Consider the following 22831-nt stretch of genomic DNA (forward strand, 5'->3'; position numbering starts at 1 on the left):
TTCTTCTGTGTGTGTGTGTGTGTGTGTGTGTGTGTGTGTGTGTGTTTGAGAACAGGGGAGAGAGAGTGTGCATGGCAGAGAAGCAGGGGGAGAGAGAGAGAGACAGAGACAGAGAGAGAGAGAGAGAGAGAGAGAGAGAGAGAATCCTAAGCAGGCTCTATGCCCAGTGTGGAGCCCAATTCGAGGCTTGATCCCACAATCCTGGGATCATCACCTGAGCCAAAATCAAGAGTTGGATGCTTAACCTACTGAGCCACCCAGGTGCCCCTTGTTTTTTAGATCATCTGACTCTTGGTGTGCAAGTTCCACCTCTCTGATCACACAAAAAGTGTGTACTTGAAAAAAGGAAAAGAGGTGGGGTCCTGAGCCAGCCACAGTCCATGCAATGTGGGTGTCTTGGTGCTGGAGGTGGCCCCTGACCATCAGAATGGACCATCACTGCTTGCAGGAAATACCAACCCCACCCACACCCATAGGAGTCCTGGGGACATCCTCCTCCTTTTTATGGGCCTGGAATCTCCCTGTCATTTGTGCCCCTGAAGTGAAATTTTTCTCTTATTGGCCACTTCCCTCCCCGCTGAGTTAGCTGAAGCCTGTTGTAAGATGATGCAGTGTTTTGGTAATACTGTAGTTTGAATCTAGGCTAACATGGTAAGTTTGAACATTAAAGCGTGAAGTGGTTAAAATTTATTGTAGGACTACTGGTATGTGAGCGGCATGGGACAGGATTGTCTGCTGCTCCTTCTAAAGCTGTATCTATGCCCTGGAGTCCCCATGAAAGAAGGAGCTACTTTCCAGAGCAAGAGTTGGCAGGGCAGTGCGATCCTGCACGTGGCCAGGAGGACACAGAAGCCATGGGGAGCAGCAAGGATGACCAGCCCGGCACCCCAGGCCCTCGAATTACCAGGTGTGCTGAAACATGAGAACACTCATGTCTTCTCTGGAGTGTGGCCCTCCTCAAAGCTTCTATGCAGACACTGAGAATGACCTGGGAGGAACTGGGGCCGGGTCCCGAGGAAGAGGACTGTGCAACAGGTTTCTGGACAGTGTGTGGGGCTGAAGTGTGCAAAGGACGGTGATGAATGGTGTTTGGCCTTTGCTTCCAACTCTACTTGAAAATCTGGCCCCCCAGCTCTGGGAGGAAAGATGTAACCTCAGAACCATCTCGGGTCTGTCACTGATTTGTATATAAAATGGTAAGCCCCTTACCTCTCCAGCTTTCACATTTCCTGCCTCCTTTATCCCTTGTATTTCTCCAGAGCCCTTATTACTAGCTAAAATCCTGTCTCTCCCCAGAAAGTGAGCTCCATGAGTCAGATATTTTATCTCTTCTACTCTGCTTATCTCTCATCTCAGAGACCATCTGAGAAGCAGTTGGTCCTCAATAAATATTGGTATGAAGTGACAGAAAGAGAGAGAGCCACAGACAAGGAGACGCATCTTTATAAAGAATGTTTTGATTTATTTTATTACTTTAAATCTGAACCTGCATAAAGTGATGGTTAGTTCACAAGCTCAAAGCATCCCCATGACATGGAGACAAGCTCAGGTTGGGACCTCTGCCACTCACCATCAAGTCCTGTGGCCACAGCCATCAGCCCTGTGACTTAATTTGTACCCACTGAGGCTGTGACAGTCCCAGCTGTAAGCGACTCAGAGGGGTCTGCTTGGGGAGCTGGTGGGAAGGGGAGAGGGATCGCTCAGGAGGGGGGCTTGCTCCTCTCACAGACTGTGACCACGTGAGAGGGGACACCTGAGGAAACGCAAGGAAGGTGCATGGCGCCTGGGAGCTCTGGGGTAGAGATACCCAGTTCTTGCACCGGGTGACTCAAAATGGGGTGCTGATCCCCCAAAAGGATACAAAGAGGACCTAAAAGGAACTTAAGCTTGAAGTTTCTGAGAAGCAGCTCCAGTTCTCTTCCTGCTTGTGCTTGCTCGCTCGCTCGCTCTAACCCCTCTTTCTTTGCACAAATGCACCTTTGCAAAGACCCCCCTGAGGCCGGGCCCTGGCAGACGCCAGCCAGCCCTCCCATGCAGGTGCACAGGCATGCTCGGTGAGGTCCCCTGCCACTGTGGCAGCCCCCGTGGTGGGGTCGACTCGCTCACACATTGGTGTGCTGTGAGGCAGAAGATGCAATGCTGCCTGGCTGGCTTCGGCCCGAGGGTGCCGAGCTGGCCGCCCGGCTCCTGCTCCGACGCCCCCCTCCCAGGCTCCTTGGGGCTGGCTCATCCGTCAGCTTGAGTTTCTCGTGCTCCTCCTTCAGGAAGAAGTCCACCAACAGGCCCTTTTCTTTCTTGATCTGGTCGCTGATGTCCGTGGGGATATCTGGGATCATCCAATCCACGAGGACACTCAGGAACATCACGAGGTTCTGCCAAAAAGAAAGGAGAAGGGTTGCGAGGAGAGGCCCAGCCCAGTGGGTCAGAGTGAGGGTCTCAGCAGCGGGGCTGGCAGTGTGATGCCATGGTGGCAGTGGTGGAGAGCACAGATCCAGGGGCAGGATACCTCCGTGTTCCTCTGGCTCTTCTGCTTACTGGCAGGTGGTCTTAACCAATGAGCAGAAGTGTCTGTCCCGCAGGGTGCCCATGGAGAAAGTGGAACAGTAACAGCACCTGCCTCCCAGAGTTGTTGCAAGGATTAAGTAAGTCAATACCTTGCACTCAGTGGAGCTTGAGAAGTGTCACCTATTGCTTTTTCCCCTCCAGTTCTTCCCGCCTGGTTTCTCAGCCTCCAGGTCCCCTGCTCCAGAGCCTTCTAGGAAATGGGCACAGAGCCTGCTGGCCTCTCCAGGGCTTCTGCTGGGCCAGCGGCTCCTCTCTTGCTTCCTGCTTGCCTTCTGTCCTCCATATCAGAGCCAGTCCTTTGGTTTCTGTGCTGAATTCTGGTTTCAGCAAACCTCACACTCATCCTGCTCTCTCTTCCTGCTAAGGTAAGTCACACTGGCCCAGCTAGGGTCCCTGCCCCTAGCTTCCCCTTCTCCTTTCTAAGCTTCTGTGCACACTTGGAATTGGCTTCCTTCTTCCACCTGTGGAGCCCCATCCCTTCCCTTGGAAACGCAGGTAAGACAGGACTACCTTACCCTGCAGCATTTTCCACTGAAGCAGTAAATATATCACAACAGTGCCAGCATGGCCTGATCCCCACCCAGTTCCCAGGCCATGCTCTGCCCAGTATGCTGCTCCAGTGGTGGCCTTCTCTTCCTGCCAATCACGTGCTTGCTCTGAGATCTGGGCACAAGATCATAAGGGTATGGCTGTCTTCCAGGCTCCAAACCTAGTCCCACCTTGACCTTGAACCTCGCTTGCACCCAGGGGCCCAGAGGAGGGCCCCGGGACCAGCTGCTGTTTCCAGAGGCTCCTGGGTGCATTCGTGCTCTAAAGCTGCTTCAAGTCACACTCTTCTCTTAAGCCAACTTTCACATTGCCAACAAATGTTACAGGTGAGCTGTGGGAAAGCCAGGGGACACCTGCAGGGGGGCATCGGAGTGGTTTTTCTAACAGACCGCCCCATCTCCCCAGAGGAAGAATGGCTATCTTCTTTAGGTGAAAGACTAGCCGAGGGGCTTCTCCACTTCCTGGGCCAGGGGCAAAGCCAGATATCTTAGAGCCCTCCAGAGATCTGCCTTCAGGGAATACAAAAGCCTGAGGGAGTGGAAGAGAAAAGGATCTTGAAGGCCGGCAGGACCCCAAGTGGGAGCTGGGGCCACGCACTTGGCGGATCTCTGCCGTGCAACCGGAGCTGCGGCCATTGTCAGAGATAGCAATCACGGGGCTCGAGTTTGCTATTCACCGAGGCATGGCCGGATGGCTCTGGGGCCCTCTCCGCCAGATGTCTCAGGGGCTGAGGCACTCTAACAAAGGAGGGAGCCAGCCGAGAGCTAGAAGAATGATTCAGAACTTGAGCCCTTTCTTGGGCTGCAGAGACCAGGCGGGACTGTTTGTCTGCATCGGGGATGAGATTCTGGTTTCCACTGCTCTTCTCACTTCCTGTCTTGTCTTACGTCTGAACGGGACTCTATCTCCACCCTGCAACTTACTCCACATCTGTCTTGTAACCTTACTCTGTGTTCTATTCTCTTGCTGCAAATCCATCCATGAATGGAAGCCCTCTCAAGAGTGCTTCCTGCTTCCTCTGGGGAGGCACTCACTTCTGCCTGCCACATGCAGACACCCCTAGGTCACAGCGCCATTAAAACCTGCAGATGAGGAGCAGGTGAAGAGCCATGTGGTCTTTACCCCTGCAGCCTGGATTCTAACTGGCTACTCTTTATCTGAACAACTCACCTGGAAGATTATGACAAAAGCCAGACGGGCAGACAGAATGGACCAGTACTGTTTGGAAAACTCATATGGGTTCGGGGCCCACGGCGGCTCTCGGTAATCCTTAAACCTGCCCAGAGAGAAATGTGGTGTTAAGATTGGGATAAGGTAGAGGGAAGGGGGTGCTTCTCCAGGGGGAAACCTCAAGGTTGAGAGCAGCAGGCAAGCCCCTGCCTCCCCAATTTGGGAAGTAGCAGGAAGCAGGGAGGAACAAATGTCTGTGGAACTTAAGCCATGTGGACAGATCATAACGTGGTCAGTAGAAGAGAATACTGACCAACCGTGGAATAAACCAACAAGTGTCCATGGAATAAAAGTACCAAAGTCCAAAACAACCAGTCTTGGCCTTGATATGTCTTTTTCCAACACTCTCTCCAACAGCCCCCACAGCTTCCTCTGGTGTCTGGATTCTTCTTCCAGAGGAGCCCAAGGCAGTGGATCCATGTTGGCTCCATGAGCTTGAGAAGGGAGGGGAGATGCCCAGAAACCTTGGACAGTTCTCTGCAGTCCAGGGGCTCAGGGAGAACACAAGCACCTGTGGACAATCCTAGGCTTCCTTTCTGGCTAGCTGTTTCAGGACCACAGCCATAGAGGGGCTGGCCTTGCTTGGTAGCTGCATTCTTGCACCCCAAGGAAGGCTGACTCAGACCAAGCTCAAGGCTGAGTGAATTTGGGGGGGGTGGCAGTAATAGTTGCTATTGGTCAGTATCTTCTTCTACTGACCATATTTATGATCTGTCCATGTGGCTTAAGAAACAAAATGTCAGGAGTGCCTTAGTGGCTCAGTCAGTTAAGCATCCAACTCTTGATTTCAGCTCAGGTCATGATCTCATGGTCAGTTGTGAGACAGAACCTGGCATTGGGTTCTGAGCTGGGCAGGGAGCCTGCTTGAGATTCTCTCCCCCCCCCCATCCCCCCAACGCGTGTGCACGCACATGCTCTCTCTCTCTCTCTCAAAAAAAGGAAAAGAAAAGAAAAAGAAAGGAAAGGAAAGAAAAGAAACACAATGTCAGTGCGTGATGTAAACTCGTGCCTCTTTCTCAGACCCGTGGAACCATCTAGGACTTTTCCTCACCGCTGCCTTTTCACCCCCATTCTGTGATGACTCATGTTAAAAATGGCTCATTTTTTCAGACTCACTTTTTTCTAAGCCTGGAAAAGTGACAAGAGCTGGTACCAGAAGAATTATAACGCTTCGTGGAACTGTTTTCTCCCTGGAATTCAATAGATCTTTGACGTTGAGTAAAAGCAAAACAAGCCCCGGGCTGGGGGAAGGAGTAGGGTGGCATGAGGCCACCAAGTGGGGTGCATGGCTGCCAAGGAAGGCAGGGGCAGGCAGGGTACTCTGCCCGAGGAGGGGCCACAAGGAACATGCAGAATGTGCCAATCCCTGAGCAAGGAGCTTTACTGGAAGTTTTCCCCATTGGATCTCCACCACAACATCCTTGGGCAGGCACTGATATCCACATGACACAGGAGGAAACTGAGGCTCAGGGAAAGTCAATTACTTGCCAAGGTCTCTCTCATGGCCAGCAAGAAGCAGAGTCAAGGTGAGACCCCAAGTCTGGCTGAAGGCAGGCCTTTTCTCTATTGTCACAAAGCACCTCACCAACAGCTGCGGTTTGAGGCGGGGGATTCAGAAATGGGTGCTTTCTGTCCCTTCCCTGCCCTGAACGAGCCAGCTGCCCTAAAAGATCCAGGAAAAAGCACGGTGGCTTCCCACTGTCCAAGGAGAGATGCAAGAAGAAGAGAAGGAAAAAAAGAGGAAGAGGAAAAGAGATACACACACACACACACACACACACACACACACACACACACACCCCAGAAAGAAAAAGGCACAGCGGCAGAGTCAGCAACAGAGACAGAGGCTGATACTAAGCAGTCAACTAGGGTTGGGCAGGAGGCCAGGAGCTGCCCCTTCCCCACCCCCACTTCCCACAGCTGATCACAGCTGTTGCAGGCTCACTTTGCCATCCGGATGAAAAGCAAAGCTAACTGCAGCCCAGCAAAACACCACAGGATTCAGCATATCCATCCATGGCTGAGGACAGAAGCACGGCCAACCCCAGATTATGCTTGTTGACGGGAGACAGGGAGAGCATGGCTTAAAGGACAGGGACACTTTGGAGTGGGAAAAACCCCGGCTCGCCCGCCCTCCTGCTGCTCCCCCCACCAAAGGATCTCACGGCAAAAGGGGATTTCTCTACTCTTCCCAAGACCTCAGGAGGTGGGACATATGCCCATTTTGTACCACAGGCACATCCCTCCCCAGGTCCAGCCCATCCCTCCTGCTACAATCAAAGTCTGTTTGTCTTGTTCTCTAGCTCCATCTAGGAAGGGACAGATGCTCACTGGCCTTGGTGTAGGGGCCACTGCTCACCCCTCTTTTTCCCAGTCTGAAAAGAATCCCTAAATAATTTAATTCTGGTCCCACTTCTGCTCCTCACTCGCCACAGCTTTTGGAAATGTCACTTTGCCCTCCTCGAGTGTCCAAGACGTTTTTAAAAGCTAACAAGTACATCCATTTAATCAAAGATCTGAGGAAAGACTAACACAGATATTTCCAGAAAGCTTTACTTGGAAATACCCCTACGCCAATGGGCTAGAGGGAGCCCTGTTGGGAATGACAGGACAAACTACCCACAGACAAGAACAAGACACAATTTAATGAGTTCTGCATCTGTTCACGTTTCCCTTTCCAAAGCTAACTTTAAAAAAAAAAACTGTGACCTACATTACTAAGAAATACATTACATTAATTTTACATTAATGCACACATAAGTACATGTCAAGGCAATAAAAACTACACAAAACATGCTTACCCTGGCTGTGTGCACTGATATTTTCTGATTCTATCCTATCCTATCTTATCCTATTCTAGTCTTTCAAATGCTGACCATGATCTGCTAAGATGATTTCATAACCTGCTAATGAACAATGACTCATAGTTTGAAAAATATGATTTCAGTAAGCCTCTGCCACCAGGTAAATGATTGGTTGTTTACATTCCAATAGAAGTTCAGATTTCATAATTGTTTAAAGTGGCATCCTAAGAAGTCAAGCTTATCAAATGTTTTCCCTGAGCAACAAGAAGACGCTAATTAAACAAGGAGATAATTAAGACTAGAAATGGCCACAAAAAATGGACTTAACTGCGTCCACAGCAGTGACGGTTGTCTGCTAGGTCTGTTTGGCTTCTAAGCCCAGGGCACGGCACTGGCAAAGGCATGGGCTTTGGAGTCACCAGGTGAGGGCTTGATGTCTTCTCTACCACTTTAGTTCTATGTCCTCTAAAAAGTTACCCGATGTGCTGATGGCCATGATGCTGGTCTATGGAGTAGCCTCAATGCTCCAGCTCCCAGGTGGCACGTAATGAGGAGGAAAGGTCAATGAGGAGCACCCGACAGCACCTGGCCTATCAGGTACATGCCCAATACACACTAGCTATTCTTTCTCCCTCCACTGAAGGCACATTATGGAATACGCCTCTTTCTTTAAGAGGACAGAGCACATGTGCCCCTCTTCCCGGCTCCCCCTGGCATTCCAGGGGGATTTCTGAGCACTCGGGCGCAGATGCTCCAAGTTTCCCATCGTGCTGATATGAATGAGAAAGTCAGCCACTGCCACATCTGCAAGGGGCTTCTCTCAGGATCTCTGTCCAGGGAAATGGCACAAAATAGGTAAGCCTCAGGCCTGTGGGAAGTAGAACTTCTGCTCTGTTCCCATCAGCTCAAAGGCCTTCCCAAACCAGATACTTCACCCCGGTTGAGGGAGTACGTCTCCCAAAGTCCCTGTGAGTGGCCAAGCACTGGGTGACCTCCATAGCGGGTCACCTCCTGCACCTGCTGGCTGGGACTTAAGCTCGGAAGTATGATTTTAGGAGCCATTCCTTTCTCACCCTCACCCCTCCAAGGCTCTCCTTATTCTGAGCCTTAACATTGTTTTTGAGAGTTCCCTGGAGTCTCATAATAATGAGAGGCTTGTAATTACAAACAACTAGAGTGTCTAATGAGCTAGTGTGCCCTGGGAGTGGCTCTGTCACTTACTAACTGTAAGACCCCATGAAACGTATTTCCTACCTCTGAACCTCAGCATTCTGATCTGTTAAGTGGGGCTAGTGAAATGTGCTGAGTACAGAGAAGTGCTCCAGCTCTCTCCCACCAGCCACAAATAAATGAACACATGTGCGCGTACATTAAATGTTAAAGGAAAGCACAGTGAAAATTAAGTAAGACAATGCATGTGAATGTGATTTCTGGAGGCTTTCACAGAGAATAAACAGGATGGTTTCAACAATGACTGGGGTGGGGGCTAAGGAGAGAGTCTTTTCCTTTTGTGTATATACCTATGTATACAGAATTACTTCTATGATAGCAAAAAAGTTCATAATTTCAAAAGAATATAATTAACGGTGATATTCTGTTCTGTGCATTTTTATACTAAGCTTTCAGGACCTAAATTACAGTGTTAACTGAGACAGACTCACACACAGTAAGTGAAACTGGTACAAAAATCATTATATCTTAGCTTTAAGTTACTTTAAGATTATATCGAGATTGTTCTAACACTATGAAAAATCACATTGAGTTGTATTTATACACTACCTAAAGAAAGAAGGTTCCCATGAATTCAAAATGTATTTCACTATTATAAAACAAAGCCATGAAACACCCTAAAGGTTCTATGAGTTCACTTGATGATGATGCATGGAGAAATGTCTGAGAAAGACTCACACAAAGGTGTGACTGAGATTACTGTTGGAAAAGTGCCCAGGACTGGGCAGAGGTTAGGGTGGAGGTAGGACAGAGTTAGAGATGTTGCTTGTAATGTTTAGAGTTTTTATAGACTCTATAGAACAGATTAATATATTACATGTATCATGAAATACTAATTTTTTAGGAACAGAAAAGAATCTTTGGAGATTATTAATTCCAAGTTCCCATTTTTATAGATGGGGAAACTGAGATGTGGAGAAGGAAGAGAGACTCCTGGCTCAGATGTCCCCCCACCATCCTCACTTGCAGGAGTGACCAGTGACCATGACACCTGCCACAATTCATCATAATACAAAATCACCGTGGGCAGGAAGAGGACATACCGAAGTAACAGAGGAGTTAGACATCAACACTCAGGAATGGCTTTTTCCAAAAATGAGGTTTTAGTTACACTATGAATCAATTAGTAAATACATCTCTCAACTCCAACCACGGTATGTTAATTGTTTTAATAGTCCCGATGGAAATTAATGTCATATTAATGCTAAACACAATTACATACAATATTTTCATACCATCTGAGCTACTTCAAACTGCCTTCCGAAACTGGCCTTTGACAAGGGAAAACACTATAGGCAATTAGGAACTAATGAGAACCACGTTAATCCAGTGGTTGATAAAGATCAGGAAAGGCAACACCCGGAAAAGCTGAGTCTCCCTCTGGTTTCAGCGAGGAACAGATGAGAGGCAGCCATGTACTGAAGAGAACTTGCCTCTTCAAAGACTTTTCACATGACTTTGGGATATGAAAGAACTCGGGCCCTGCAAAGAAACCTAGCAGGGGCCACCAAGGATGCTGTTTCTGGATGTTCAGCACCTCTAAGCGGACCCATTGGGTTGGCCATGCCCAAGTAGGCTCCCCAAGCTCCCGGACCCAGATCCCCAGCCAGGCTCTCTCCCATACTGACCCTCTGCTCCCTTCCAGTGGAGCCAGAAGCCTGAGCCACCACCCACCGTACAGGACATGGTAGCCCTTCAACCCTGTCGATAGCCACTAATCATGCCTGCTTCCTGACGTCGCCGGACTGTTTCTGGAGCAGCCCCCTGCTGGAGCAGCTAGAGGCCTGAAGAAAATGTTGCTCCAAAAATGCTGGGAATGCATCTCAAATGGGCAGCTGGAGACTTGTCCTAACTTTTACTGCTATTTTTAAGATACCTCTATCCCTGGCGAGGCTGGGCTGGAGCCCGAGACCTCAGTTTTATTTGACCACATTTATCTCCAGAGGTCACTGAAAGCTAAGAATAAGAAGGGTCATAGAGTTCCCAACACTATTTGCCAGAAAACCAGGGCAAACTTTTCATTTCCCACCATGGAAGCAGTTTTAAACATTGGCTTTGGGGCTAGCTCTAGGGTTGTCTCTGTTTCTCACAATCTCTCTCTCCTTCTCTCCTTGTCTCTCATCCTCTCTCCCTCCCTCTCTTCCTCCCCATCCTGCCCCCCCCCCCAACTCTCCTTCATTTCTATTTTGTACAGCCACTGACGACTCCTGGCTTACAAAGACATCAGCAGGTTAAGCCACCACTCCCAAACTCCTGAGCCAGACAAGTTCACATAGCATGCAGTGAGTAGAGCATTCCGAGGCAGAGATTTCCATCAACAATTATTACCCATCTAGGAAAGGTAGCCCTAAAGTACACCTATGTGATATGCTGTATCTAGATAATATGCTGACGCCACTCTCTGGACACCTGCTTACACTGTAGAGTAGAGCATCTCTTTATTGCACATGTAACCCACTGCTCTTCACACTGCAGCCAGAGAGAACACTAATGAGAAGTAGGATCTCATCCCTGCTCCCTGTGGCTCCCCACTGCCCTAAGATGAAGTCCACACACCTCCATATGCCCACCACATTCTTCACGGTCTGGCTTCTGTTTTTTCTTCCCACCTCACCTCTCAGAGCCTATCCTCTACTCGAGCTCCCACCACCGAGCACTGAGTAGCCCATCTACCGGGATACATCATTCTCCCTACCATTATTTTAATTGATGTGATTGGAATAAAATTCATCATATTTACCATAAAATTGGATTCTCTTAGCATCTTCCCCATCCCTGTCAATGGACCCACCATGCCCGGTCCTCTGACTTCAGCCCAATCTTGGGAGGTATCTTTGCCTTGGGCTCCCTCTTCTGTCCCTTGTCACCAATGCTGTCAGGTATTCTAGTAAACAGCTCATCTTCTCACTTCCCCTTCCGCCACTCTGGTCTATGTTCACCAAGGTTCATGGCTGGTGACGGCAGCAACTCAGCCACCCTCCTGGAGTTATCCCAATTCTAGTCCATCCTTCTCTCTGAGACTAGATTAATTCTCCTACACATACACTTTACCTATCATTCCTGGCTCTAAAAAGGTAACTTCCTATTACATCATGTTACAATGCCTGCAGTATTTCAAGACTTCCCATTACCTACTTCATCTACCTATTCAAATTCAACAATGCTTTGGCTTATACTATCCTAGGAGTTTTGATATATTGTATTTCCTATATTATTCCTTACTGTGATCTTCTAAGCACTCTCCTTGCTAATTACATCACCTAGCCCCTAAGTGTTCATCTAACACCCCAAATTCATCCCCACCCCATGACTTAGCCCATGCCGACTCCCCACCTAGCATACTCTTTCTGTCTTAAGACTCCTCAGGCCCTACAGGAAGCCTACCCTTCCCATTCTAGCCCCCACCGATCTTTCTCTCTTCTGAACACCCACAGTGCTCATGTTCCACACTAGATATAATCCCTGAATAGCCTGCTATGTCTTATCCACTCTGTTTATTTCTTCCAACCAGCCCATAAACCTCTTCATGGTAAGGACAAGGCTATATACTTCTTTGCTCCATAGTGTCTAGCAAAAGGCACTCAATAAACATTTATTGATGCACTGAAATTGATTTATAGTTATTCGGAAGGTTCAGGGCAGGGGAAAGATGGAGAGGAGAGTGATATCAATCTAGATCTTCCAGATAATTACTTGGATATACCACATCCGGTCATCTGCTGCCCTCCTCCTCCCGAGTTCTTTACCTGCAGAACTGAACTTCCTGGTCAAACTGTGAGTTTTCTGGTTGTGTTCCCTCCTTCAGCTGGCTGACGTTGAAAAAGGAGAGGGTGTGGTTGACAAAGCCGTGCAGGGTCCCGTTGTGACTATAGGCATACTGGTACACGAGACGGGGGATGAAGTCAGAGGTGATGGCAATGACAAAAGCCTGCAGGACAGAGCACACGCACTTGAGGAGTGGTCAGGATGGATGCTATCAGGTGGAACAGGGTCCTTCTGGCTGACAGACTGCTGCCCCTTGGGTTCCCCATCCAGAGGCACTGCTCTGGCTGATACAGAAGTCCTTATCTCTGAGCTCCCGCGGCTTTTCCATCTTTGCTATGTGTAAGGGAATCCACAGACAGTGGCTGTCAGGAGGGTGAATTACAATCCCTGATGCAAAGGATGCTAAGCCAGTGTGGATCATTTGGTTCTGGAGAGAATGAGCCACCTCTGGTCTGAATTGACACTGGTGTTAGCCAAGTCAAAGCAGAGTAGAAGATATTCTGAGAAAATTACTGACGTTGATTAGAGTGTCACTTAAGTGCAATGTGCAAGGACACTGAATGGCCATGTACATCTGCCTCTGAGTGACACCAGAAAACCAGGAATACCAAGGATATGGGTCCACAGTTCCCCCAATTTGACCATTGCCTCTTGACCTTTTCAGCACAGCATGTAACGCAAGTTGTTCTTTCAACCAAAGAGCGCAGCGAGTCTTGCCCGATCGAACCACACGTACCTAACATACTATCTGGCATATTTAAGTGTTCTATAAATGTCTACGGAGCAAACCAAACACCAAGTGAGTGATTGCATGTTTGAATGTGAAGGTACTTTCTGCAAAGAAAACCTTAAATCTTTTTGGCAGGTGTTTATACTGTATTCTGCACTAACAATTAAAGCCCTTTTAAAAATGTAGTTTAGGCGTTGTTTTCTAAATGTATATATGAGTGCGGATGGCCATACCATATTTGAGAATGAGTAATGTGCTTACAATCACCACAGCTACAACTTACTGAGCACTTGCTACATGTCCTTTCATCTTCCCATTTAATTTCCAGAATGATCCTATTTGGTGGGTAATCTTATGCTCTCTCATGTTTACAGATAGGTAAAGAAGACAGAAACCCAGGGAAGTAAGATTTCTTGTCATTCTGTCATATGATAGAAAGTACCTAGAAAGCAGGGCCTCTTTTCCAGTAGACACAACCCCAAAGGGGCTACTGATCTGTTTTCAAATTGCACCTCATTTCTCAGCCACAAGATGTGCGCTTCCTACATTGAACATTCACAGTGCAGTGAGCTGATTCTCTCTGCCTTTCCTCCTGCCTCTCCAGGCCTTTAATGTGTTCTTAATAGGCAACCAAGTCACAGAATCAATGTTTCTCTCCCAGGGGAAAATGGGTGGTGGCTTTCTTGGGAGGTGCCAAGCTGGGGGTCTTTTCTTGGGAGGTAGGACAGGAGGCCCTGCCTAGCCACCATCCATACAAAAGGCAGAAGCAAAAGTTGCTATTGGCTTGGGCCCATCAGGATTTCCTCTGAAATGTGGACATGTCTGGCAAGGCAGTTAAAGAGGTCACAACAGGTAGGACCCCTCTTCTTGCATGTCCTATCTTAACCTACGCGGTGCCAGAGTCCATGGGAATAATTAGGACTTCGCATTGACAGCTTGGAGGAACCGTAATTAGGAACCGCTGCCCGGGCAATGCTCCAGGTATTGTTTAGCTCAGGAGGAGAAAAAGAAAGGAAAGAGATGGATAGATATGCGGAATTCTTTCCTCATTATTCTTGGCTCCAAGGAAAGATCAGATTTTGACTCTTAAGGCCACAGTATGCACTCTGGTGGGTAATTACCTTCCTTTCTCTCTGTGAAATTAACGATATGGTAGCGCGGCTCTGGCCAATGGCACCACGTATGCACTACTAACCAGGGGGCTGCCTTTAACAAAGCTCCAGAAGGAAAAGGCTGGGAGGTAACGAGGGCTGGTATGCTGCTCTGAAGACCTCAGCTCCTGTGGAAAGCCCTTCCCACAGGGCTAGGGTGTCACGAATTTAACACTTACGTTGCTGATAACAGAGAACTTGCCGATTCCGGAGAGAATGTCAAACCAAATCCCTGTAAGACAGAAAGAAGGGCATCTGGCTCATTCCCACCCTTGGCCTGGTGACAACAAGGCTGCAGCTCAGGGTGATGCTCCACAGGCACATTACCAGTGGAGGTTTGCTAGGTCCCCCAGAAATGGGCTTGCCTACAAAGCCTTAGGTGTCCCCCTCCACCGTCTGGAAAGCAGGGGGACAAGTAGGGGTGGATAAAGGTCTCCCAGATCCTGAAGATATGAGGATGAGGACCTCCAAGGGCTTCCCCCAGCCCTCTTGATTCCAGACGTGGTGTGATGGTGGTGGCAGGTCATGGTAGGGAGACTGAGGGGACAGACAGAGGCAGAGGGCCTGCCATCGTCTCTAAGCAGGGGACATACCAATATCTTTGGTTCTCACGGCATCTGGCCGTCTCAGCTCAGTCACAAACTTCTTTGCATCAAGCCGCACTTCAATGACATTGTTGAGGAGGGCAAACACAGGTGCCAGAGGGAAGGAGGCCACAAAGAGGGTGACAAAGCCAAACTGGATGACTACGAGAGAGAAGAGGAGGAGAAGCATCGCTGGGAAGTAAGAGCTAGATAAACTTTGCCTTGCAGCTATGGCCCCTTGGCTTTTTCTTATGGGGTCTCTTTCCCACCTTGATCTCCCAGGCTCCCTTTTTCTCCTGCCCACAGTCATGGGTCTTTCTCTCTCAGTATCTGCAGGCCCACCAGCCAAGGCTGTCACCCAGGAGCAAAGCTCTGCATTAGGCACAGTGAGAAGACGTGAGAAAAGGAATCTTTCCTTTCCATCACTCTATGTCCAGTCACTAATCCTGGTCCTCTAACTCACAGGTTGATCACCTTTCTCAGCAAGGGTCCAGAGAGTAAATATTTTTGTATTTGCAGGCCACATAGTCTTGTCACAATGACTTAACTCCGCCATTGTAGAGTGAAAGCAGCTAGAGACAAAACGTAGACAAATGGGCTTCCAATAAAACTTTATTTACAAAGGCAGTACATAAACTGAGCTGGATTTGGCCCATGGGACATAGTTTGCCATCCCCTGATGTAACATAAAAAAAATCACCTCCCAAATTTGGCCTCTTCTTTCCATACCCATTGTCCCTGCCTTTATTTAGAAAGTTTATTCATTCATCACACATTTATTGAGAGCTCACTGAGGGTCAGGCACCTTGCCAAGTATTTAAGGAGGCAAAGGTCTGGTCCTACTTTCAGGGAGCTGGGTGTTAAAGCAGAAGAGAGAAATGTACACAAAGATGTGCTGCAAGATTTTATGCGTGCCAAGAGAGCCTCCATATCAAACACCTAAGCTTAGTCCTGAAAGGTGGGCCTGGATTAAAGAGAGCATCCCAAGCCATGGAAGCAGTGTGAGCAAAGGAAAGGAGGCAGGTTGTGCCAATCAGATGGCCATGTGGAGCCCAGCTCCTCATCCCTTCCACCTGGACAATTTCAAGAGCCTCCTAACTGCTTCCCTTGTCACCAGTCTTCCCAGAACCTCCAGCAGTCTGATCCTGTCACTTACCTCCTCCCGAAAATGTCTGCTGGCTCCCTTGTGTTCACTGGGTATAGGCCAAATTACTCATGTTGGGATGCAAGTACCTTATAATCTGCTCCCGACCACCCTCCAGCCCTGTCTCTCAACATCTCCCCCCAGCCATCATGCCTGTGGCTTCTGGCACTGAGCTTCTGCCCCTCCAGATCCTCTCTGATCCTGTCAGGTGCTCCTATACACTTGTGGACAAGCACTCGTTCACCAGCTAGCAATGTCCATGCACCCTCGAGACAGTTCAAATACCATCTCTTTGGAGAAGCCTGCTCCTCCTGCTCTATCCTTGCGCCACCACCTTTGTGCCTGCCTCTGTTATGGCCATCGTCATGTACTGTTGTGATTGATCTACTCACATGTCTTCCTTTCCCACTAGAAAGGCAAGGGCTCTGTCCAACCCTAGGGGCTCAGCACCCACAGTCCTGAGCCCCAGGAAAACCAGTCTAATAGGACACCCGTACATACCAAGGGCAAGTTATTTACTTTTCTGTGTCTTAGTAACTTCAACTATAAATTGAGGATGATAATACCCACCTAGGTTGTCACAAAGGTAAATGATACTGTACAAATAAAGTGCTTAGAACAATGTCTGGCACCTAATAATTGTTCAGTAATATTACCTGTTACATATATTTTTACTCTTGTTGGAATAAATATCAATACTTACAGATGGATGCCATGTATATTGCACACTTACATGTTAAACAGACACAAACTTTTTTTAAAAAATGTTTATTTATTTATTTTTGAGAGAGAAAGAACACAAGCAGGTAAGGAGCAGAAAGAGAGAGAGGGAAACAGAATCTGAAGTAGGCTCCAGGCTCTGAGCTGTCAGCGCAGATCGTGGAACAGGGCTCGAACCCACAAACTGTGAGATCATGACCTGAGCTTAAGTAGGACGCTTAACCGACTGAGCCACCCACGTGCCCCTAAACAGACACAAATTTAAGCACTAACTGAGAGTCAGGAGGCCTAACCTCTAGCCCTGGATATGTTTCTCACTAGCCGTATGTCTCTGGGCAATTTACTCTATTTCAATGGACTTCAGTATCTCCATTGATAAATTCCAAAGAGACTGGCTTAAATTCCTTTCAGGTCTGATTTGTAACGATGCTGTGGTTCTCATTCTCTCGGACAAGCTTCAAGATTCTAGAATATCCAAATAAAGAATGAAAAACAGGATCCAAACTAAAAAAATAATAAAAAAAGAAAAAAATAAACGTTCACAGAGGGATATGCCTAAACTCGGTCGAAGTTTCGAGAAAGAGAACATGCGTGGAACTTCACCCAGCACAACTGCTTTTGATTTGGCAGCTTGATCGGACCCACAGTTGTGGTTTATTGCTCTTGCTGATACAAGTCTGTCACTGCCATGGCCCTTGATGCCCAGTGGATTCTCAGCTGGCCCTGGGAGACCGGCAGGTGCCAGTTGGTGGCAAGATGCACCAGAAGGCTCGGATTTGTTAAGGTTGGGCCCTTGGAAGGATGACTGCCAAGCTGGCTGGCCAAAGGGGTTGGGGTGGTGGGGAGGGAAAGAGAAATCTTCAAAAACAAGCTCTGGGAGCCAGTTCAAAATGCAGGGTCTATGGCATCTTTTAAATCAGGCTTTGCTGAGGAATTCGCTTTAGAGTTGGGGGTGGGGGTGGGGGCAGAGAGAGTGGAATTAACAAGGAAAGTAAAACAGATGTTAGACTAGTTTTCTAAAACCTGTAAAATGCATGTCTGTATTTAAGTGCATATATATGAACCTGTCTTTATTTATGGACTTCTAAATTGGTCTTCTTGATTCTAATGAGCTCAGTTCTACAGGGCAAATGTTCTTCGTCTTGTAAGTGACTTCCTCTCACAGAACTGTGTAAACTCTCCAAAGCCCCAACAAGGGCCAGGCAAGGAGACTGACAGGAAAAGGAAGGGGCAGGTTACTTCTGAGTGACTATAAATGTAGACAGCCTGCCCTCACCATACTCCTAGCAGCGGCACTACACATCCAGTGTCTTCTGGGCTATAGGAAAATAGGACTCTCTACTTACTCTCCTTTCCTTCACGTCATCTCCAGAGGCAGATATGAGACCTCTCCCAGGGGTTGCCCTGACAGTTTGCTTTCTTACCTTCATAAGCTCTCCAGACACACAGGCTCCCTTCGATTTCTCTTCTGTTGGCACAAAGGACTGCCAGTGGCAGCTCAGTGCTATCAGTGCTCATGAATTACCTCAAGCCCATGATATGGTTCTTGTCTTTCTCCTTGCCATGTAAGCCTGTGTGTCCAGCACTGGATAGCCTCAAGGGGTTGGGCTCAGCACAGGCCAGTGGAGCTGTCCCCCTTCCAGTGTTACCTGGGGTACTTAGGCTGAGAGAAGCCACTCTCTGTAGATGCTCCATTTCTGCAGGTGCTGCCTGCTTGGATGGGGCATACTACACATATCTAGGAATCAACCCAAAGAGGCAGAAACAAATAGGAAGCTTTGGTTTATCTCGGGGAGAAAAAAATATATCAAACTATAGCCTTCTAGCATACAAATTCCAAATCCAAGACTTTTTTCTTTTTAGTCAAAGGCCTAACTGCTGTATCAGATGGGCGTCCTTCTGGGTTCACTTCAGAGGACACGATGATACCGGCCTTCACCAACACCAAGATTTGCTTCTAAAAACAGCCAGCCTCCACTGGGAGAAGAACAACGCCAGGAACCCTCATTGCACTACATAATAGAAGCCAGCTTGGCTTGACCAACAACAGATTAAACCTGGCCAAGCCAATTACGGAGGAATCCATAAGTTGATTTTCAACTAAATCTTTACAAAGCCTGCTGTGAAGTGCTCCAGAAATGCTGAGCTGGAAGCAGAAAGATTGGAAACATTCCGAGGCCCAAACTCCATCAGTTTTCTCATCTCAGTCTCTAGGACCTTTTAAAATAACCACCAGCCCTATACTACCTAGTGCTGGAGACAATTAAAATCTTGGCCTTGGTTACCTGGGCTTAGGTTAAAATAACAAGGAGGAGTGTATTAAATTAAACAAGATGGCTTCCAGCAAGGACATTCCAGGACAATGTGCTTAAAGAAGAAAAATAGTACATTAGGTAGAATAGATTGGCCAGGATTGGTGGAAAAGCTCTTGATGGAACATAGTTTTTACTCATTTATTTAAAATTCTTCAGTGAAAATATCCACCCTCCCCTTACACATGCGCACATGTGTACACACACACACACACACACACACACACACACACACACACAGATCCTTGTCATGGCATTCAAAACCCTTTGTGATCTAACCCTAATTTATTTTTACACACACATCTCCTCACCCATGCTCTGTGCTCAGCATTAACACTTAGCTGGTATGCTTGAAGACCAACTATGCCTGCTTTCCAACCATTTCAAAACCATTTGTACTTCTTCAAACTCACCATGTTTTCCATGTCTCTGAGCCTTCGTACATCCTGCTACTCTCTGTAATTATCCTTCTCTTTTTGTCTGCTGAATGAATCACCATCTACATTTCAGATCCAACTCACATCTAACCTTCTCTATGGAGACTCTCCTACACCCCAGTCCTACCTCCTCACCCACCTCCTCACTCCATAAAGTCTTGTTCTATTTGTCTGTCTAACTTGCTCCCTAGATGGGAAACCCCTTGAGACCATGGCCATATCTGATTCATTTCTGAGTCCCCACAATTTTGTGTGGTGCCTATCCCACAACAGATGTTCAGAGATTATTTATTTCATAAATACAAACTTCCCTTTTTTACCAGCTGTAAACACAAAACAGATACAAAAAGAGGCAGCTTCTAAACTGTGGGAATGGAAGTCACTGCACTTAGTGATGGTGAGGTGAGATGGGGCATAAATGCTAACACCTCCACACAGCAGTTTTTAGTGCTATAAACTTGCACAGGGGACTTTGAGGAAAGTGGTGTAAAACCAGTCAGTTAGGAGAGTCTAAATCTAATGAAAATAATTATAGCATTTTCCCCCTCAACTCTCGATAGCTTAGTAAAAGCAACACAGTCTGCTTAAGGGGATTAAAACCTGGGGGCTTGAGAATTTTCCCTTTTATGAACCACTAACAAGAAGCAATGCAAGGAAATTATCGAGGGACACACTGATGTGAGCTTGTCTTCTCACTCAGGAAGCAGTTACTAAAAACTACAAACAGCCCATTAACATAAGCGCTTACGTGAAAACACAGTAAGGGTACATCATCACTGTTGATTTCATCAGCCCCTATTTCAAGGCTGCAACCCAGTGATGCCCTCCTCCTGAGGGCAAGGGAAGCCAACTGTGCTCAGCACTGAGAGTATCTGTTGTAAAAAAGAATTGCAAATGTTGGTTGATGATTAAATAGAAAGAGATGCTGAGAAGGGCGTGAGCTGGTTCTCAGCCTGGGCCTGTACTGCTTAGGAAAACAGTTAAAAGCCCTGAAAGAATATAAGAAGGTTCTCAATGCCCATCATTCACCATTCATTCACCCATCCAGCAATCATTTATTGAGCACATTCTATACATTGGGCACCATGTTTGTTGCTAGGAAACAAAGATGAACAGATTACTATGTCATCCTTCCAAGAGCTCACAGTATGCAGTGGAGAAGCTGGCCATGAAAACAAACACTGCTGGTGTCACAGAGTTGAACTCCAATGGCAGCATTAATAGAGCACCAGGGCGGGAATAACTCACATTCACCAGCAGATCCATGAAGGCTTCACAGATTCACAACCACTGGGCTTGACTTGAAGAACAAAGTAAAAGAGGCATTTGAAGGTTGGCTATACGGTTGGTAGTTAAGATCTATCCTGAAAACCCACAGATCCGGGGCGCCTGGGTGGCTCAGTCAGTTAAGGGTCCAACTTCAGCTCAGGTCATGATCTCACGGTTGGTGAGTTCAAGCCCCACATCGGGCTCTGTGCTGACAGCTCAGAGGCTGGAACCTACTTGGATTCTGTGTCTCCCTCTCTCTCTTTGCTCCTTCCCCACTCACACTGTCTCTCTCTCTCAAAAATAAATAAACATTAAAAAAATTGTTTAAAAAAAAAGAAAATCCACAGATCCAAGTTTACAAATGAACTACTTAGGAAATAAAGACAGTCAGTGGAATTCCTTTGCAGTATGTATGGAGTCACTTGGGGTTTATACAGTGGATCAGGCTCAATTCAGAAACTCTGGAAGTCATAACAGGAAGGAACAGGTTTGAAGCAACAGCTTAAATATTAAGAGTTTACTGCATACAGATCAATGCAACATTGGGACAGATCAGCAAGGCATATTTTCTTTTCTTTGTGATTAAGGGAGACCCAATCCCCACTTTGCCTTCACCCCCACACAAATTCTGAAATACTAGTTTCTTCAGATGGGGAAAGAAGATCCAGTGACTTTTGAGAGTCCTGCTCTTCAACAATTCAGAGTCAAGCTATAACAGCAGAACTCTGGGTGATAGTATGATGCAGGCCAGTCCATTAGCAGCTCTCTTCCCTCCTTGGGAGCAGAGGCTAGGGTCAAGGGAGCCTTCAGAGATGAAGTGTGCTGACGACCACAGAAAAGGGCAGGAGAATGTGACTCTCAGCCACAGGGGGCTTAAAGGCCTGGACACTATGGTCTTCTGGAAAAATCTGCCCATTGTTCCCCTTCCATATCCTTTAAGCAAAACTCCAAGCGCTCAGACTTCATGGAGCTTCAACCAACATTTCTTAAACATCTACCATGCGTAGGCACCATGCTCTCTGGTTCATAAAATAATATTTAGTGTCAAGTATTATTATTATTTCCATTTTTCAAGTAAGAAAACTGAGTCTCAGATGAAATAATTTTCCCAGGGCCACTTACCTAGCAATTGATGAAGATGGGAAACAAAGATAGTTTCTGATGCCAACATAATTCAATATCCTTTCCTCACACAAAAATGTAAATATTAGGCCCTGTGTCCACTCTCACATCTCTTAGGTTTCCTTTATTGGATCTTCTCCAATCTGATTTCTAATATTCTTGTCAGACAATGAACCAGCATCTGTGCTGATATTTTCACTCTCCAAAGCACCTTCACTCACATGTCTTGTATGACTGGTGCACTAGAGCTGTCCCTGCTGTTGTCCGTGTCATTACTCCTGTCTGGCCTGAATTTGTGCCCCCTCAAAAAACTGACATCAGTGGATCTAGTTCAGCATCTTAAAACAAGAGAGAACTGAGTTGGTGAGATCTACTGATTTATTTCTGATTTTCAAAGAACAGCCTTGTGAATTTCCAATAAATGTTTATTGTGAACAAATGAATGACCTGGCTTACTCATGCTTGTTTACTTTATCCACCTGCAAAACGGGAATGTGAAGGCCAGTTACTCATTCCTTCCTCTCATCCATCCATCCATCCATCCGTCAATCCTCCCATATACCTTTTTGGGCCATGGAAACACAGTCAGTGAGGCAGAAGGGCAATGAAACTAGGCATGATTGGAAAGAAGTTCCCAAGCAACAAATGAATAAGAACCTTTTTCCTTTATTCTCTTCCCCTTTCATCTTCCCAAAGGGCTGTAAAAAAGTCAACAAAAGGAACACATAGTGAGGTTTATGGAATTTTAGAAAAAAGGAAGTGACAGAGAAAGGAGGGAGAAACAAATATGCAAACTCTAAGGACCTATTATGGGGCCACAGCTGAGCAACAGAGTTCACTCTGAGCTTCCTGGGTGTTCCAGAAAGAAGAGAAATGATAAAGTGATGGTGTTCTCCGTAAGATTTAACCTTAAAGACTGCCTTCCATTCATTCATTCACTCATTTCATAAGCACTGACTGGGCATCTTCTGTTCACCAGAAGCCTTCTGTAGTACACTTAGGGGTATCATATCCAAATATACTCTTGTCTTTTCTCTTAAGTATGTATGGAGAGAGGGACTCCTAGTACAGAAAGTGACAATCAATGTACACTTCAAAGAGAGAGAGAGAGAGAGAGAGAGAGAGAGAGAGAGAGAGGGAGGGAGAGAGACATGAACTGTGACTCACCCTACTTCCCAGAAATACTGGAATGACACCCTGGATACTGCCTGAACTGTGT

At 47.0% G+C, this 22831-nt stretch overlaps 1 protein-coding gene across 1 annotated transcript in view; it reads right to left on the bottom strand.

The window, feature by feature from the left end:
* Positions 1-1426: 1426 nt before the first annotated feature.
* Positions 1427-22831, bottom strand: part of ANO2 (anoctamin 2) — a 340487-nt gene continuing 319082 nt past the window's right edge. The window contains exons 21-25 of the mRNA XM_060658635.3: positions 14618-14770; positions 14204-14256; positions 12125-12306; positions 4285-4390; positions 1427-2372 (exon numbers count right to left, since the gene is read on the bottom strand). Coding sequence (XP_060514618.2) covers positions 2103-2372; positions 4285-4390; positions 12125-12306; positions 14204-14256; positions 14618-14770 — 764 coding nt within the window. The 3' untranslated portion in view covers positions 1427-2102. The remainder of the gene's footprint in view (positions 2373-4284; positions 4391-12124; positions 12307-14203; positions 14257-14617; positions 14771-22831) is intronic.

This window comes from Panthera onca, chromosome B4, assembly GCF_046562875.1.
Source record: "Panthera onca isolate mPanOnc1 chromosome B4, mPanOnc1 haplotype 2, whole genome shotgun sequence".
NCBI lineage: Eukaryota > Metazoa > Chordata > Mammalia > Carnivora > Felidae > Panthera > Panthera onca.